This window comes from Nicotiana tomentosiformis, chromosome 12 (assembly GCF_000390325.3).
Source record: "Nicotiana tomentosiformis chromosome 12, ASM39032v3, whole genome shotgun sequence".
Classification (NCBI taxonomy): domain Eukaryota; kingdom Viridiplantae; phylum Streptophyta; class Magnoliopsida; order Solanales; family Solanaceae; genus Nicotiana; species Nicotiana tomentosiformis.
This window is the reverse complement of record NC_090823.1, coordinates 95,924,429-95,938,999: the sequence shown is the minus strand read 5'-3', so window position 1 is coordinate 95,938,999 and position 14,571 is coordinate 95,924,429. Positions and strand designations below refer to the sequence as shown.

At 36.6% G+C, this 14,571-nt stretch overlaps 2 protein-coding genes across 4 annotated transcripts; one reads left to right on the top strand and one right to left on the bottom strand.

Annotated features, from left to right (window-relative positions):
• The first annotated feature begins 445 nt into the window (after positions 1 to 445).
• LOC104092987 (protein WEAK CHLOROPLAST MOVEMENT UNDER BLUE LIGHT 1-like) lies at positions 446 to 6,006 on the top strand. Of its 3 annotated transcripts, XM_009598685.4 has the most exons (5): positions 446 to 638; positions 741 to 822; positions 1,802 to 2,582; positions 3,727 to 5,574; positions 5,738 to 6,006. In XM_009598685.4, exons 3-5 carry the CDS (start codon positions 1,824 to 1,826, stop codon positions 5,831 to 5,833), a joined length of 2,703 nt encoding a protein of 900 aa, XP_009596980.1. In that variant the 5' UTR covers positions 446 to 638; positions 741 to 822; positions 1,802 to 1,823; the 3' UTR covers positions 5,834 to 6,006. The 3 variants fall into 3 exon arrangements, 2 of the variants coding, with proteins under 2 accessions (XP_009596980.1, XP_009596979.1); XM_009598684.4 differs by lacking the exons at positions 446 to 638; positions 741 to 822 and adding an exon at positions 888 to 1,010; XR_685536.4 differs by lacking the exons at positions 446 to 638; positions 741 to 822 and adding an exon at positions 890 to 1,010 and having other exon boundaries at positions 3,727 to 5,654.
• Positions 6,007 to 6,469: 463 nt separating this feature from the next.
• Positions 6,470 to 14,117, bottom strand: LOC104092988 (uncharacterized). The gene is made up of 12 exons (XM_009598687.4): positions 13,498 to 14,117; positions 13,204 to 13,378; positions 12,045 to 12,128; positions 11,237 to 11,478; positions 10,069 to 10,288; positions 9,755 to 9,919; positions 9,198 to 9,329; positions 8,829 to 8,942; positions 8,218 to 8,265; positions 7,775 to 7,853; positions 7,408 to 7,464; positions 6,470 to 6,728 (listed from the first exon to the last, which is right to left on the bottom strand). Exons 1-12 carry the CDS (start codon positions 13,659 to 13,661, stop codon positions 6,673 to 6,675), a joined length of 1,536 nt encoding a protein of 511 aa, XP_009596982.1. The 5' UTR covers positions 13,662 to 14,117; the 3' UTR covers positions 6,470 to 6,672.
• Positions 14,118 to 14,571: the final 454 nt, after the last annotated feature.

Genomic DNA, 14,571 nt, shown 5'->3' with positions numbered 1-14,571 from the left:
TATCCTCTATATCTCAATTTATGTGTTTTATTTGTCTTTTTAATCTGTTTAAAAAGAATGCCACTTTTTATATTGATTAGGTAACTCATTAAGTCCGATAATCTCATATTAAATGGTTAGATACTAGCAATAACCATAAAATTATTGTCAGTCAAAATAGTCGTATTACACAGATCGAATTATGACCTCTTGACCACTAATTTTTTTGCCACCATACCCTCGATAGTCAAAATTGGAGTTCATTTCGGTCATAGAAAATGCCATATGTTTTCAATTAAAAAATTCCAAGTTGCCTACATCTGGGGAATCAATTGTAATTCAGCCTCGTACTTATAACTGTCATCAACGGTTTACCACGGTCGGACCAGTCGAAGTCTTTTTTATCAAACAACTTTGAAACAGGGACTATAATCAAACTACGGTTGTTTTAGTTATTGTTTATTTATATTGAAGAACATATAGAGATAGAAAGAGAGAGGGTGAAAACTGAAAAAACAGACAAAAGAGAGAAAGGAGGAAGACAAAGGCGAGCTGATAAACTCGTTTTTTCTTCTTCTTTTTCATATTCCTATTTTCAACCCACATAATCTTTTTGATTCATTTATACAAATTTATCTCAAATTTTGTATTTTACATAGGTAGGCTCCACCCCCGTGTTGCACCATCCTCTCATCATTAATGCTCCTTTTTCCTTTTATGGACATCTTTTGATCAAAATTGTCTTTTCTTTTTGTTTGCAGTGGATTTTGGACCATATATTTAATAGGAATACTTATTATTTCCCTTTTTGGAGAATATATCCACACACAAAGAAAGATTCTGGTATGTTCTTCTTTTTTATTTTCTTCTTTCTGTTCGTTTTTCCAACATTTTTTCATGTTAATTATATTGAAATATGTAATCTTTATTAATTCGTAATCAAAACATGATTATGTTTAAGCTTTGGAGGTTTGATTCCAGCTGCATATTATCAACATGTGGATTAGCTTGGATTTGTTCAAGAATTCCAAGTTGGTTCTTTCTTCTTTTTATGGGGTGGGGTTTGGCGGGGGTGTAAAATTCAGAATTTGGTAAATTCATTTTGTGGGCATAAAACTAATTGACGTATCTGAGGTCCCCGTTTTATGGTTCTATAGTTTGCCTGGTGATATGAAACTTGTAACTTATCCTGTGAAAGTTTGCGATTAATCTCATAAAAGTGCAAGTTTTATGCTAATAAACAGCGAGCTCTTTGAGAATTGGCAAATCTTGTTTTAAGTATGGTTTGATTTTATGAGCTTGCTCGTTTTTGGTTCAATCCAATGATCATTTTGTTGGGTTTTTTCTTAAAGGGTGAATGGTAAATGTGAAAAAATTTCCCCTCTTCTCCATTATTTTTCCAAATAAACATAAGTGTCAAGTGTGATTTGCTCGGTTTGTTTAGTTTTTGAAGTTATGTGATTTGTAGTGCCGCTATCACATAATAGTTATCCCGTTCTATCCTAAGAGGAATTAATCCAAAACCTTGGACAACAGTGAGAGGATTAAATTTCTTAAGGATATACAAGCAACTTGTGGACTTGGAATTATTTTTCTGTTTTGTTTATTGAACTAATATTTCTTGGCTTCTCTAATTTTCTGATCTTGAACACAGTTTACTAACACATTGGTTACTTCTGGCATATATGTAGTTGTTGTAGGGAGCTTGATCAGCTTGATTGATAGTGTCTTTTCTATTTTCAAGTTCTATAGTTCACCTGGTGTTTGTTAGAGAGGTTACATATCTCCTAACTTTTTCTATGATTGATTTGTTAATTTCAAGGTCTCCACTTGTTTATTCGGAAATGGAAGACGCGAAAGATGTCAAGCAAAATGCTCCAGAATCCTCTCTTAAACCTGAAGTTTCCTCTCCGAACGAGGATCAATCACATATTGCAACTCAAACTAGCCAACATGCGAATGAAAATGCAAAATCCGAGACTCGGGAGCTAGCTGCGGATGCTTCTGAGCATGTAGAAGAGGCTTCTCACAGCTTGTCTTCAGAAAAGAGTGAGACTCAAACTTTAGTTTCAGCCTCTTCTATTAAATCTGATGAACCAACTGGTTCTAATGGTAGTGTTCACAATCAACTAAACAATACTTTTGATGAACCAAATGATGAGAGAGATGCTTCATTATTGTTAACTAGGAAATCAAATACATTGGCCATAAATGAGGAAAAAATAAAAGAAACTTCTGAACATATTCAATCTAACCATTCAGGAGCAGAAGCAAGTAACACTTCACTGCTTCATTTTCAAGATAATTCTCCTAGTAGTACCCAAAATGCTGTTGATTCCCCTTCTAGTTCTCCTCTCCAAGTGACAAAACCTGGAAATAACAATCATGTACAGCCATCGGATAACATCGGTCAGCCCCTAGCCAAGGCCCCCCCTCTCAAAATTAAGATCCCGGGACCCACTGCCCATTCTAAGCATCCTGAAAACTTTGACATAAACAAGGTTCAAATCGACACAGCAGCACCAATCGAATCTGTGAAACAGGCAGTTTCAAAGTTTGGAGGGATTGTCGACTGGAAGGCTCATCGGCAACAGACATTGGAGGTAATCTCTCCAACCCTTTAGATTACACTATTTGATTCTTGATTTAGATAGCCAAATTGCGTGCATTAGATGGGTGTCTTCTAGACAATTTTATATTATGATTCTGTTTGACGTATCATTCTTTCTGGTAAGTCCACGTGACTGTGTGACACAAGTAGTGTCTCCTTAGCTTATATATACACAGAGGCGGAGTCAGGATTTCAACCTTATGGGTTCTGGATTTTGGGACCACGACTTTGAGTGTTAATGAATTGGTTCTGGATTTTGGTACCACGACTTCGAGTGTTAATCTCTCCAACCCTTTAGATTACACTATTTGATTCTTGATTTAGATAGCCAAATTGCTTGCATTAGATGGGTGTCTTCTAGACAATTTTATATTATGATTCTGTTTGACGTATCATTCTTTCTGGTAAGTCCACGTGACTGTGTGACACAAGTAGTGTCTCCTTAGCTTATATATGCACAGAGGCGGAGTCAGGATTTCAACCTTATGAGTTCTGGATTTTGGGACCACGACTTTGAGTGTTAATGAATTGGTTCTGGATTTTGGGACCGCGATTTCGAGTGTTTAATCTCTCCAACCCTTTAGATTACACTATTTGATTCTTGATTTAGATAGCCAAATTGCTTGCATTAGATGGGTGTCTTCTAGACAATTTTATATTATGATTCTGTTTGACGTATCATTCTTTCTGGTAAGTCCATGTGACTGTGTGACACAAGTAGTGTCTCCTTAGCTTATATATGCACAGAGGCGGAGTCAGGATTTCAACCTTATGAGTTCTGGATTTTGGGACCACGACTTCAAGTGTTAATGACTTGGTTCTGGATTTTGGGACCACGACTTCGAGTGTTAATGACTGGGTTCTGGATTTAATATTTTACATATTTCATGAATTCAAATCACCAAACACACTGTTGGAGCAAAAGCTATTGAGTTCGGCCGAACCCATAGGTCGGTTTGTGCCTCTGCCCCTATATATGCACTTGTATCTACTTTATGTTTACATGCAACTTGGTGGCCATCTATTACACTACTTCCTCAGGTGTTAAGTGGTTGTAATTCTCTAGGATTCTCCCAGTTTTGTGTTATTTTACTCCTGACTTTTAAAGTTTGCTTTTTTGTTCTTTGTTTGTGCAGAGACGGAATCTTGTTGAGCAAGAGCTAGCAAAAGTACAGGAGGAGATCCCGTTGTATAAGAAACAGGCGCAGGATGCAGAAGATGCAAAACTGCTTGTTTTGAAAGAACTAGAGAGCACTAAGAGACTCATAGAAGAGTTAAAGCTAAACCTAGAGAGAGCACAAACAGAAGAGCAACAAGCAAAACAGGATTCAGAACTTGCCAAGCTCAGGGTAGAAGAGTTGGAGCGAGGGATAGCTGATGACACTAGTATTGCTGCCAAAGCACAGCTTGAAGTTGCCAGAGCCAGGCATGAAGCTGCAGTTTCTGAGCTTACAAATGTGAATTCCGAATTAGAAGTTCTTCGTAAAGATTATGCTTTATTGGTGTCTGAAAAAGATGTTGCCGTCAAAAAAGCAGAAGAAGCTGTTTCGGCATCAAAAGAAGTTGAGAAGACAGTGGAGGATTTGACTATTGAGCTCATCAACACGAAGGAATCTTTGGAGGCTGCACACGCTGGACATCTGGAGGCAGAGGAACACAGAATTGGAGCAGCTATGGCGAGAGAGCAAAATACATTAAACTGGGAGAAAGAACTGAAGCAGGCAGAAGAGGAGCTTGAGAGGTTAAACCAACAAATTTTGTCTGCAAAGGATCTTAAAGCAAAATTAGATACTGCTTCAGCTTTGCTACAAGATCTCAATGCTGAGTTGGCAGCTTATATGGAATCAAAGTTGAAAGAGGAGGCTGATGAAGAAGGGAGCTTGAAAGTAGAGCTGTTAGAGCCCGAGAAAAGAACTCATTATGAGATACAATTAGCAGTGGCATCGGCTAAGAGAGAACTTGAAGAAGTGAAGCTCAACATTGAGAAAGCAACAGCTGAAATAGAATGCCTGAAAGTAGCAGCAGCTTCCTTGAAGTCTGAATTGGAAAAGGAAAAATCAGAACTAGCTGCCGTACAACAGAGAGAAGGAATGGCAGCAATTGTTGTTGCATCTCTTGAAGCTGAGTTGAACAGGACAAAGTCAGAGATTACCCTTTTGCGGACGAAGGAAAAAGAAGCAAGAGAAAAGATGGTGGAGCTGCCCAATCAACTGCAAGAGGCAGCAGAAGAGGCCGATCGCGCAAAGTCACTTGCTCAAATGGCTCGTGAAGAGCTGAGGAAGGCGAAGGAAGAGGCAGAGCAAGCAAAGGCAGCAGCTAGTACCATGGAAAGTAGACTGCTTGCAGCCAAAAAAGAGATAGAGGCTGCAAAAGCTTCAGAGAATTTGGCACTAGCAGCTATCACTGCTCTACAAGAGAATGACTCAACCCGAAGCACCAGCGATGAAGTAACACTTTCTCTGAAAGAGTATTATGAACTCAGCAAGCAGGCCCACGAGGCAGAGGAACAAGCTAACATGAGGGTGACTGCTGCTATCTCCCAAATAGAAGTAGCCAAGGAATCAGAGTTGAGTAGTCTAAACAGGCTCGAGGAGGTTAATTGTGAGATGACTGAAAGAAAGGAAGCACTGGAAATCGCACAGCAGAAGGCCGAGAAAGCCAAGGAAGGAAAATTGGCAGCAGAGCAAGAGCTGAGGAAATGGAGAGCGGAGCATGAGCAAAGACGGAAAGCTGGTGTATCTGTTCTACCAGTAAACAAAACAAGGAGCCCAAGAATGAGTGTTGGGGAGAGTAAAGAATCAAAAACTTCTGAACATGCACAAGAGGATGCAGTACTTCATCAAAGCTCAAGTCCAAAAGAATATGTTCAAACAACCAACACTGAAACTGATTCATCTCCAGAAGTGAGGATCCCAAAGAAAAAGAAGAAGTCCTTCTTCCCGCGCATCTTTATGTTTCTGGGCAGAAAGAAAGCACAGGCCAAGGCAAGATGATGATCTCTGCTGTTTCACAACATCTTGTCATTGTTTACTATCGCTGCTCCATTTTTCTTGGTTTGAGAAGGGTAAATACTTGTAGAATATTTATTGCATATGCTGAGGTGTTTTATGTACAGTACTGAATTAATTCTCACTTTCTGGATCGCAGATTATAGAGGGCAATAAGTTTGTCATAGGTTTGGCTATCTCAATGAGCCTTTGCCTATTAAAGTTGTTGGCGGCTTCAAATGTGTACTCCAGCTAGTTCTGCAAAAAGCTAGCAGCAATTCAAAAGTTTGGCCTCCTGAAGATATGGGTTCAAATGTGCAGTTATGTTGTCCATTTCTCAGGGATAGTAATACCTTCGTAATTTGATGTAATTACACTATACCTAATTCTGTGATTTGAAAAATCATCCTAAGATCCCCTGGCTTTTAATCTTTGTGTTGAAACCATATGCTATGCCTAATATTTTCCCAATTGACCATAATCTCTATTACAGGTCCTGCAAATATTATACATCCAGAAATGAATAAATAATATATAAGTTATTATATAAGGTTGCTCTGCTTCACTGAATGGCCATTATATGATTGACATTGCGCATGTTAATAATAGGGATGGTGTCTCTACAGTGAGTTTGATCTAACTTTGGGACCTCAGTAACTTATATTACCACACAAAAATTCCAATGGCGATTTTAATTAGTTCAGGTATCGATCACTGATGCTTACAGACAAATTTTATCACATCTGAATTGCAGAATCTAAATACAGTCTAATTTTCCATGTACCTAGAACCATCTCTAGGTATTCAACATTTCACAACTAGTCTTCCAAAAAGTTAGTAGATTCAGGAATCCAACATCACATTAACCATAGTATTTTAAACAAAACTGATATTTCCCCAAAATGTTTTTTGATTGAATTGAGCCATGTATATGTTTGCCTGTACATTTACCATTACATGGTGAAGGCCAGAAAGTGCAAAAGGAAACTCAAAAATTGTGTGAAAATTAATACTGACTGTTTATTCCCTTTTTTATACACATGCAATCTGTGCTTAATCTCCTCAGTAGAAAGGACATGCCAAGGGGACCCAAAGTCAGCTGTTTCTCTTTTGGTCGTCCTCCTTTGTTGCGTCTTGTAAGTCTACATGGCCTGTCACGAAAACAGAACATGAAAGCTCATCAGCTTTCAGCTGTTAAATAGAACTCCAAGATAACATGTAATCTTTTTATGGATGTCATAGGAGGCTGAGCAACTTATATAGAAATAGGAGTAAAAGAGAATATTTAGAACAATTGGTTTTGGGGGGGGGCATCATTCAGAGGACTTTTTGGGATAAATCTGCAGGAGCGGTAGCATCATCTTCCATCCGCCAAAATATTGTCACCCTTATGAAGTGTGCAGTGGTGATATAAACATCACTTAACCAAGTCAAAAAGCTTCATGTAGCATTTGTAAAAATCAAGACTAATAGCAGTTCAAAGGGGTGCCTCGGAGATTAAATCAAACTACCATACCATTTTGTCATGAAAATCTAATCTATTTTAGATGTTTAGCAAAAGTTACTGAAGGACTCTATGCAAAAGAACGTTAACTAGACATGGTGATCCCCATTTATAGAACTCATTGAGCAGCAAACTAGATACATACAGTGCTCTTCTACCTGTTCATCAGAGATATTCCTCATATAGTCCTTAACCTCTTGTTTGTTTTTAAATCCAAACTATCTAGTTCAAGATCATATGATACGGTAGAAACTTAGGTTCAGCAGCAATCATCTCATAGTTCAAACTGCAAAAAGTATATGTTAAATCATGTAAAGTTACCGTACCAAATAATGAAACTAAAGATGGAGGAGGCTTCGATCCATTTGAACTCGTGTCTATCCCTGCACGATGAAGATGTTCCTTTGAATTAGAGGTAGATCAATAGTATAGAGACAGTAATTGCGACAAAAGACAGTATAGTTAAAATGACGTCACTGATGTAGACGGCTAAGCATGGGAACAGTTTGACTACTTTGAGATAATCTGATGCTGATAACATAACATATTTCATGTTTGTTATTTAAGTAGTTACCTTGTTGCCTTTCACAAATAAAGTAGTTTCATAAGGAACCTGATATGTTCTAACTAATATGTCACAGCTAAAAATTGAGGAATTTAATTCTAGGCAGCGATGTTCTGAAAGTGGGGCACCTGAAGTTTCAGCTGATTTAAGGATGTCTGATTTCTTGAAAGTGTATCCAATGAAATTGGCATCTTTTGATGTTAACATCTGCATGTTGGAATCAACAAGTTAGGAATTGTTTCTTGGTATGACTAAATAATGAAACTAAATAGAAGATTGTCCAGTATATACTAGTTAAATTAAGGAATCAAAGTCTTTAGATAAGGAAAATACTAACTCTAAAAGTCTTAAATAAGAAACATGCACAAGTTACAAACCCCTTCTCAAGAATCTCTGCAACAGGTTACTGATATGGTCTCACCAGGACAAGCATAAACTTCCAAAATATTAGGATAATCAGTATTATGCTCATGCTTAAATTCTAGCATAGAATTTTGTTTTCTATAGTTTTTATTTTTTACTTTTTTGAGGGCATTGAGTGAAGTAATGCATTGTGAAAAGTAATCATTACCTTTCGCCAGGGTCCCACTCTTGGTGCTGTTGATTGTGCATCTTCTACCTATAAGTGAAAAGTGAGCATATGTAAAGGGAAAAGAATGTTGTTTAAGGAAAATCTCATATAAACCTGCTTTGAAATAAAAGGAGCATATCACTTTAAGAAAGACACTGAAATTCTGAGATCTCCGGAATTTGAGAATTTACATTGGTCAATTTTGAGCACAACCGACTAATGGAAGTGAAAAGCAAAAGAATGACTTCATAAGAAGCTGAAAGGGAGATATCTGTTGATAGTACTCGGAAATACCAAAGATTCAACCGTGCAAGTAAGTGCACAAGTGATGGGTGAATTAGTTGAATTGCATATCGAAGTTACTAAGCTAAAGAAAAGGCGGAGCATATCTTCTTCATTGTTGGGCTACGCGGAGAGAAGAGAAATGTAACAAAGTTGATATACATATATATGAGAAAAATGTCACACTCATATATGGCTCATGGATCATGAGGTAAAAGGATGACTTCTAACTGACCTCATCATTGTCATGAGCGTTAATTTACAACTACTAAATCCTCTCTAGAAAGTCAAATTAATGCAATAAGTGATCTATAAGCAGAAATACTCACTTCAGGAAACTTCTCGAAATTCTGAGTGTCTAGTTCTCCAGTAACAATGGGCTTGTAGGCAGCTTCCATTTCGTAAAGCGCATCCCACTTAGTTCCTGTGAACCAAGGATGAGCCTGAAAACGTATTCGCAAGGTAAGAAGAAGAAAACCACATGCATGGAGGCAGCATGACCACTGAGCATGCTAATTTGTACCAAATCTTTGACAAGACGATCTAATCTCATCAATGATAGAGGAGGGAAAATGTATTCCATTAGTGAAAAAGCAAAATATAATTCAAAGAGAGCAAGAAGCATATTTCGTTTTTATTTGTTTGAAGAGTGTCTGCACAGTCAATTGGACCTAATCCATTCCTTTAGTGGCATTTACCTTTATTTCTTCCACTCCTCTGGTCCCCAATCTTGATTCAACATCACACAATAAATGACAGATCAGATCCTTAGCCTCATCTGGTACTTTTGGTTCATCCGGGAATTTCAAGCATGCTCTCCAATTGATAATCTGATACATAAAAAGAAATTTGACACATCAAACAAAGATGATGGATACTTGTAAAAGCTAATAGGATGTCTGACACAAATTTGAAACTCATTCCTCTTGTCCAAAAAGATGTTCAAAGCTATGTTGTTGCGGACTCTCCAAAATGCTGCCGCACCCGTGTCGGATCCTCCAAAAATGCACTACTTTTGGAGGATCAGACACACACCCGGCAATATTTTCAGAGAGTCCGACCAACATAGGTTCAAAGAATTCTTATTTAAAAAATGTCCAAAGAATTGAGAAATCAATCATTTCTGAACCATGACCTTTTTTAGAATTTTCGTTTACAAAAGTTGTCTTGACCAAAGTTGTCGATCATTCTAGAGTCCCTGTGTGAAAGGGGTTATCTTATTTTCACCATAAAATACAAAAGAATATTGAAGTACCTTGCGACATGTCATTCTTGGATCTTCTGAACAGAAGGGAGGATAACCTACAAGCATCTCATACAAGATTGCCCCCAATGACCACCAATCGCATTCCATTCCATATCCTTTTTTCAACAAAACCTCGGGTGCCATATAATCGAGAGTTCCCACAGTAGAATATGCCTACAAAAGAGTTTCACTTATAGTTGATTATATTCAACGATTATTATGGCTAAATCAATCAACGAAGAAACCAAATAGAAGCATTTTCAGTACAGGTAATTCATATGCAGACACAATAATGGAAAAATGTAGTATTAAAATGAGGATACCAAGGCACGACGATTGCGTTTCCATTGTTGTAATTGGTCTTTTTGCATTAACCACGGAGCACTATCACTAACGGCAGTCACACTTATGGACTCCTGAGTTGTCAGATCTTCATCTTCCAACAGTGATGAGTATTTGTTTTCCAGTGGTTTACATAAACCGAAATCAGAAAGCTTTAGATGTCCATTTCTGTCCAGTATAAGGTTATCAGGCTTAATATCCCTGAAAGCAAAATAAATCCTGAATCAGCTGCACACTGGAATCATAGAGTAAGCCTACTAATGTTTGCATATGTACAAGAACAGATAATGGCATAAAATGTAGCATCAATATCCACATCAAAATGTTCAATTGACCCTCGCATAATGAACTTATGCTCAACGATCTCTGAGCCTGATGTGAGTGAGTGAGAGAGAGAGAGAGAGAGAGAGAAAGTGGGGAGGACAAAGGGCCTCAAGAGGAACTTGTGGTAAACAGATAAATGTTTTCTGAATGGATAGTAACTTCTTTAAGAGAAATTTTCACTTCCATGATACTCCATAGGAACAGAAAACTCTCTACCAACAGAAAGCCTGGAAACAGACAAGTTCGTTCTCTCATTTACACAGGTTGTTTGGATGGTTGTTATGTATCGTTTCATAATGTATCGTACAATATTGTATTGTATTGTACTGTATCATTTTGATGTATACAATATTTGATAGATTGTATTGTTTGTTGTCGTTTCATGATGTCATGCACCAACAATATGAAGAATAAACTTGCAATATTACAAAGAAAATGTATGATATGAGGTATAATTATTATATAAAAAGGTAGGGTAAATGATAAAAATGATTATTATTTAATAATAAAGAAGGTCAAGATGAAAGAAAAAATAAGGTTACGACGCGACCACACCAAATCGGTCGTTCCATAAAGTGACACTTTTTGTTGTTTCGTAACGACAGATTTAACGATACGATACAATAAAATTTAAGTAACAATCAAAACAAACATTGTATTTAACGTAACAATACGATACAATACAACATGTAACAACCATCCAAACAAGTTGTTACTAAAGCTAATATAGATGCATGTATTTGCAGATACTTTTATATAATATGGTGAATCGAAATGTAACATGCAAGACTGCAGAAAAAGCCAATTCATGCATTGTTCAGATACCTGTGCACATAATTGTGCTGATGAATAGAATGAATTGCTAAAATACTTTCTGCCATATAGAACCGTGCGACATCTTCAGAAAGAATATCTTCTCTCATCAGTAAGGTCATAATGTCACCACCAGGTAAATATTCCATGATAAGGTACAAGAAATCTGAATCTTGAAAAGAATAGAAGAGTTTCACTATGCACCGACTATCAACCTCTACTAGCAAATTCCTCTCAGATCTGACATGCTCAACCTAAAATAACCACATGAAGTTTATTTATATCAGCGTACTTGAATATTAAAATTGTAGACATGGAATTTACCATAGAATTTGTAAACAGATTAGTGTAGAATGTCGGTAATTGCAATTGTACACACGATATTCATAAACCTAAATCTGTAGCTACTCTTTAGTTCACTTACGCTAAAATAGTATGAGAAGGAGAAAACTTATTCCAATTTGGGCACCTCACTCTCTATGTTACTAAATCTGTGGTCAAGTGTTATTAATTTAGTTTCATTTCTGCTATTGATTAGTCCAGTCTTAAAAATTCTTTTGCAATAAGTTTGAAAACCTACTCCATGTGAGCAATTTAAAAGGACAGCTTCTACACGATGATATTTAGTGATACTTTCAAACGGATATATTAGAAGATTATATCCTTATGTACCCTAACTGTGCTTCTCTAACTAACTAATATGTTCGATACTGCCGTACAAGAAACATGCTGATTAGAAAATTCTTCAACCAGATTCTGCAAAAAGTTCTATATAAATTTCTGTAAATAACAGTATTTCGTTATATCATCAATGTCTCACCTGTCCCCGACTAAGCATCTCTGATTTCTTCAACTTCTTCATGGCAAAAACCTCACCAGTACTTTTGGATCGACATAGTCTAACCTGCATTAAGTAATCAGATCATGTAAGAAAATCATTTCATGTGAAATCTGTTTTTATCTGTGTCCATATGTCAACATTGCGTAATTTTGTGTCTTAATATGCTAAGGCAATAGAGCTCTAACTGAAAGTAGAGTTTGAAGACGTTTAAGTTCACATTCAAGGATAAGCATAGATCTCGTATTTATGGCATATAGCTTATGCTAAATTAATGAGTTCCTCCTCCTTGACAAACATTACAAGGGGAAAAAAAACATAAAGCTTAGAACAAATGAGAACACAAAAGAAACTCTTGCCACACACTATTCACGTGGGGAAAAAAGGGAATTGATGCAGTTTTAAAGATCAGATAGATCAGCTATCAGGTATCCGAGCAGATATCCCATTTGATATCATCAGAAAACATTGTGGAAACAACCAGTAAGAGAAGGAGATGCGTGTGTGCTTGTCCACTGCCATGTCAGAGCGAAAGTCTTAAAATAGCATCACGAGAAATATGATGTGCAGATATTTCTCCAGAGATGCTCAGTCTACCAGTAAACTGATCTCTCTTAATCTATCATCTTGTTTAATCAATTAAACTTCCTTAATAGAGATGATCAGCTTGGGACGATATGCAAATTAAGATCTTCTATATCTGTCTATATGAATAAGTTACACATCTCTTTGGTCGCGACTAGTGCAAAGTAACAAGTTTTGGCTATCATAAGTTGCTCAGCCTAGATGATCTTTATTTTTGATGTTTAATAACTTGCAATGGCACAAACTTTAGCCTTAATAATCACTTAATAGGGAAAAACTAAGACATACTTTAAGTCACTCCGATCGAACAGGGTCATCTGATTTGTCGATCCATGCATCTAATCAGCAATAAATTACTAAATCAATCAACCAATGAACTATGCCCCATTTCCCAACTAATTAAGATCGGCTGTACGAATCCTCTATATCGATTCTGTTCTATTATGCATCTAATACAATTCCCATCCGGCCATCTTTTTAAGTAAATTTATATCATAAAAACATGAATTATAAGAAAATAATTTTGTGAAATAGAGTTGTAAAAAAGACAATGTACCTCACCAAATGCGCCTTTACCAATGACAGTCAACAGTTCAAAGTCATCAATGCCAACTTTATGCCTCTGCAATCTCATGTACTCAGTTTCCCTCCTCTCCAAATTTCTAAGCATCTTCTCTTGTTCCTCATCCGGTATCTGTGCTTCTTGCGCCTTCCTCTGCAACGCTCTTCGCCTGAAAAAAACACAACAAACCATAACAAAAAACAATATAAATTCAAACCCCATGTCAACACAAATAAACTACACTACAGTATTGTGTAAATGCAGGCAAGTAAAGAAAAAAAAAAGAACCTTTCTAAGCGATCTTGTAAGCCTTGAAGATAGTTCTTGTAATGATTCTCAATGATCTGCTTAGCAGCAGCTGATTTTTGACGAGTCACTGGTGATGAAACAGAGAATTCTGGCTCCAAAGAATTGAACACCTGCTCAGGCTTATTCATGTCAGCACCCTCCATTGATCCAAACTAAAGTTCCCAGATCTCAAATTGAAAGAAAATATTAGAAAGAAGAAAACAAAAAAAAGTAAAGGGGGTGTTTTGTATCAATTCTTGGAGTTTCTATAACCAAAAAAAAAAAGGATTCAAGATTTAGAGTAGGTGGTTTATAGTGACAGTAAATTCAAGTTAAGAAAAGACTAAATTTGTCTCTTTCTGTAACATTGTTATAAGTGGTAAAGAAGTAAAAGGAAAGAAGAAAATTTTGAGAGTGAGTGAAGGGGGAAGTACGAGGCAAATTGAAGAGAGTAATAAAGAAGTGGGTGTTTGTTGTCAGTGTCAGCACTCAGCAAGTTCGTCTGCTGCATAAGAGTTAAGACATTGTCGGGAGAAGTAGTAGTGTGTAATAGAAAGAGAGAGAGATGAGATGGAAATTTTGACAGTATTTGGTGGGCTGTCAACTGACAATGTGTATATGAATTAGCTGTAAGCTGTGTGTGATGGGAATTTGCTGGGAATGGAGTGATAGTGACGGAAATAATATCGACTTGTACTTTATAAGTGAAAAGAATGTGAGAAGGAAGAACAAACCTCGGAAGCATTTTGAGGACCTCTTTCACCTATCACAATATCATTTATTTTTCCTTTTTTTTTGTTTGATCTAATAATGGGTTCATCAACAACAAGGACAAATTCGGTCTAATTTCACAAGGACATTTATTCCTAAATACTAGTATTTGGTTGCATAGTACAAATTTATGTATATATATTCTAAATATATTCGATTGAGCTATAAATTTGAAATTAAATTATAAAAAAATTAGTATTATTGCATATCCTTAATACTACCTCTGATGAATGAAGTCATCGTACTGTGTTACATTTTTCAATCGTCATCCTATCAATTAAAATTTTTCTTTCTAAACTACGT

Bases quoted from the DNA above. Each gene is read 5' to 3' on its own strand.
- LOC104092987 (XM_009598684.4), top strand. From the start codon at position 976: ATGTGGATTAGCTTGGATTTGTTCAAGAATTCCAA. The intron at 2,583-3,726 runs GTAATCTCTCCA...TTGTTTGTGCAG, and splicing joins ATCGGCAACAGACATTGGAG to AGACGGAATCTTGTTGAGCA. The intron at 5,575-5,737 runs GCAAGATGATGA...TCTGGATCGCAG, and splicing joins GAAAGAAAGCACAGGCCAAG to ATTATAGAGGGCAATAAGTT.
- LOC104092988 (XM_009598687.4), bottom strand. From the start codon at position 13,661: ATGGAGGGTGCTGACATGAATAAGCCTGAGCAGGTGTTCAATTCTTTG. The intron at 8,943-9,197 runs GTAAATGCCACT...ATACGTTTTCAG, and splicing joins GAGGAGTGGAAGAAATAAAG to GCTCATCCTTGGTTCACAGG. The intron at 7,465-7,774 runs GTGCCCCACTTT...TTCATCGTGCAG, and splicing joins TAAATCAGCTGAAACTTCAG to GGATAGACACGAGTTCAAAT.